At 37.7% G+C, this 1,028-nt stretch overlaps 1 protein-coding gene across 1 annotated transcript in view; it reads right to left on the bottom strand.

The window, feature by feature from the left end:
• The window catches only part of LOC111872683 (G-patch domain and KOW motifs-containing protein), a 22,072-nt gene extending 21,683 nt beyond the window's left edge, over positions 1-389 (bottom strand). Inside the window, exon 1 of the mRNA XM_023866800.2 lies at positions 212-389. Coding sequence (XP_023722568.1) covers positions 212-282 — 71 coding nt within the window. The 5' untranslated portion in view covers positions 283-389. The remainder of the gene's footprint in view (positions 1-211) is intronic.
• Between the last annotated feature and the right edge of the window lie 639 nt (positions 390-1,028).

Below are 1,028 nucleotides of genomic sequence, written 5' to 3'. Positions count from 1 at the left end.
TGTAGAGGAAGAACAGACAAAGAACTACAACCAAATGAATTGTTGCATTCACGACGGTATTTGTATTATTACATATAGAAGTGTATAATGCAACAGGATGCTTAAATATAATAGTAAATGAACTCTGTTAATGAACACAACACGACGCTACATTTACCACTAATAAAATATATGTTCACTTTTATACATAACTCAAGCAAATAAAACATACTTCTTAAATATTATTGCTTTGCTGTCCAGGCAGTCAATGTACTGTACATCTTCCTTTGCTTTATGCTTCATCTGCTGAAGAGAGCCTGAAGGCTTCGATACCTTTGAAAACACGAACGAAACTTTCTACTGACCTTCCGCCATTCCTGCGCACACACTACCACACTACACATGCAAGCCGACAACCTTCTCACAGATTCAAAAAAGTTCAAAAACAGTCAGGTTTGGTCAGGTTGGCCAATACGTATGGTAACGTGTTTTGTCTCTAATGACGCCGTTCGGATTGTTAATCGGTTTATTTAACCGATGGCGAGCAACACACTACAAGGCCAGGGCTCACAAAGGGCTGTCATGCCAGTGATGATGATGATGATGATGATAATAATAATATTCAGAATCTATAAACATGCTTCACTGGGTGGGTACTTCAGTACTTCATATTCGTTCTTTTCGTCCATACTAGCTTGCAGGCCGTGGGCACACCAAGCAAACTGGCAACCGCAACGCAACTACAATTTCCGAGAAATGTCGCCGATTTCAAACAGGCAACTGGTTTCCAGATTAGTAGACAAACAGTGAGGAAACTTACGTTTGATAACTTGCTCACATCTTCTTAAACGTTCTTAAATGGGTATGTTCATCCAACGTAATGCGTGATTTTATTTCTTACTTTTTTTTTTTTATTGCTTGTGGGGTGGGACTATCAAAATGGAGCCTATTATTTGGGGATAAAAATCTTTAACCAATTACCCTCTCATATTATGAATGTTAATGGTAACATAGCTAAATTCCAAACCACTTAATAAAAATTTTTATAC

This window comes from Cryptotermes secundus, unplaced genomic scaffold (genome assembly GCF_002891405.2).
Source record: "Cryptotermes secundus unplaced genomic scaffold, Csec_1.0 scaffold102, whole genome shotgun sequence".
NCBI classification, from domain to species: Eukaryota; Metazoa; Arthropoda; class Insecta; order Blattodea; family Kalotermitidae; genus Cryptotermes; species Cryptotermes secundus.
This window is presented reverse-complemented; position numbering and strand designations above follow the sequence as displayed.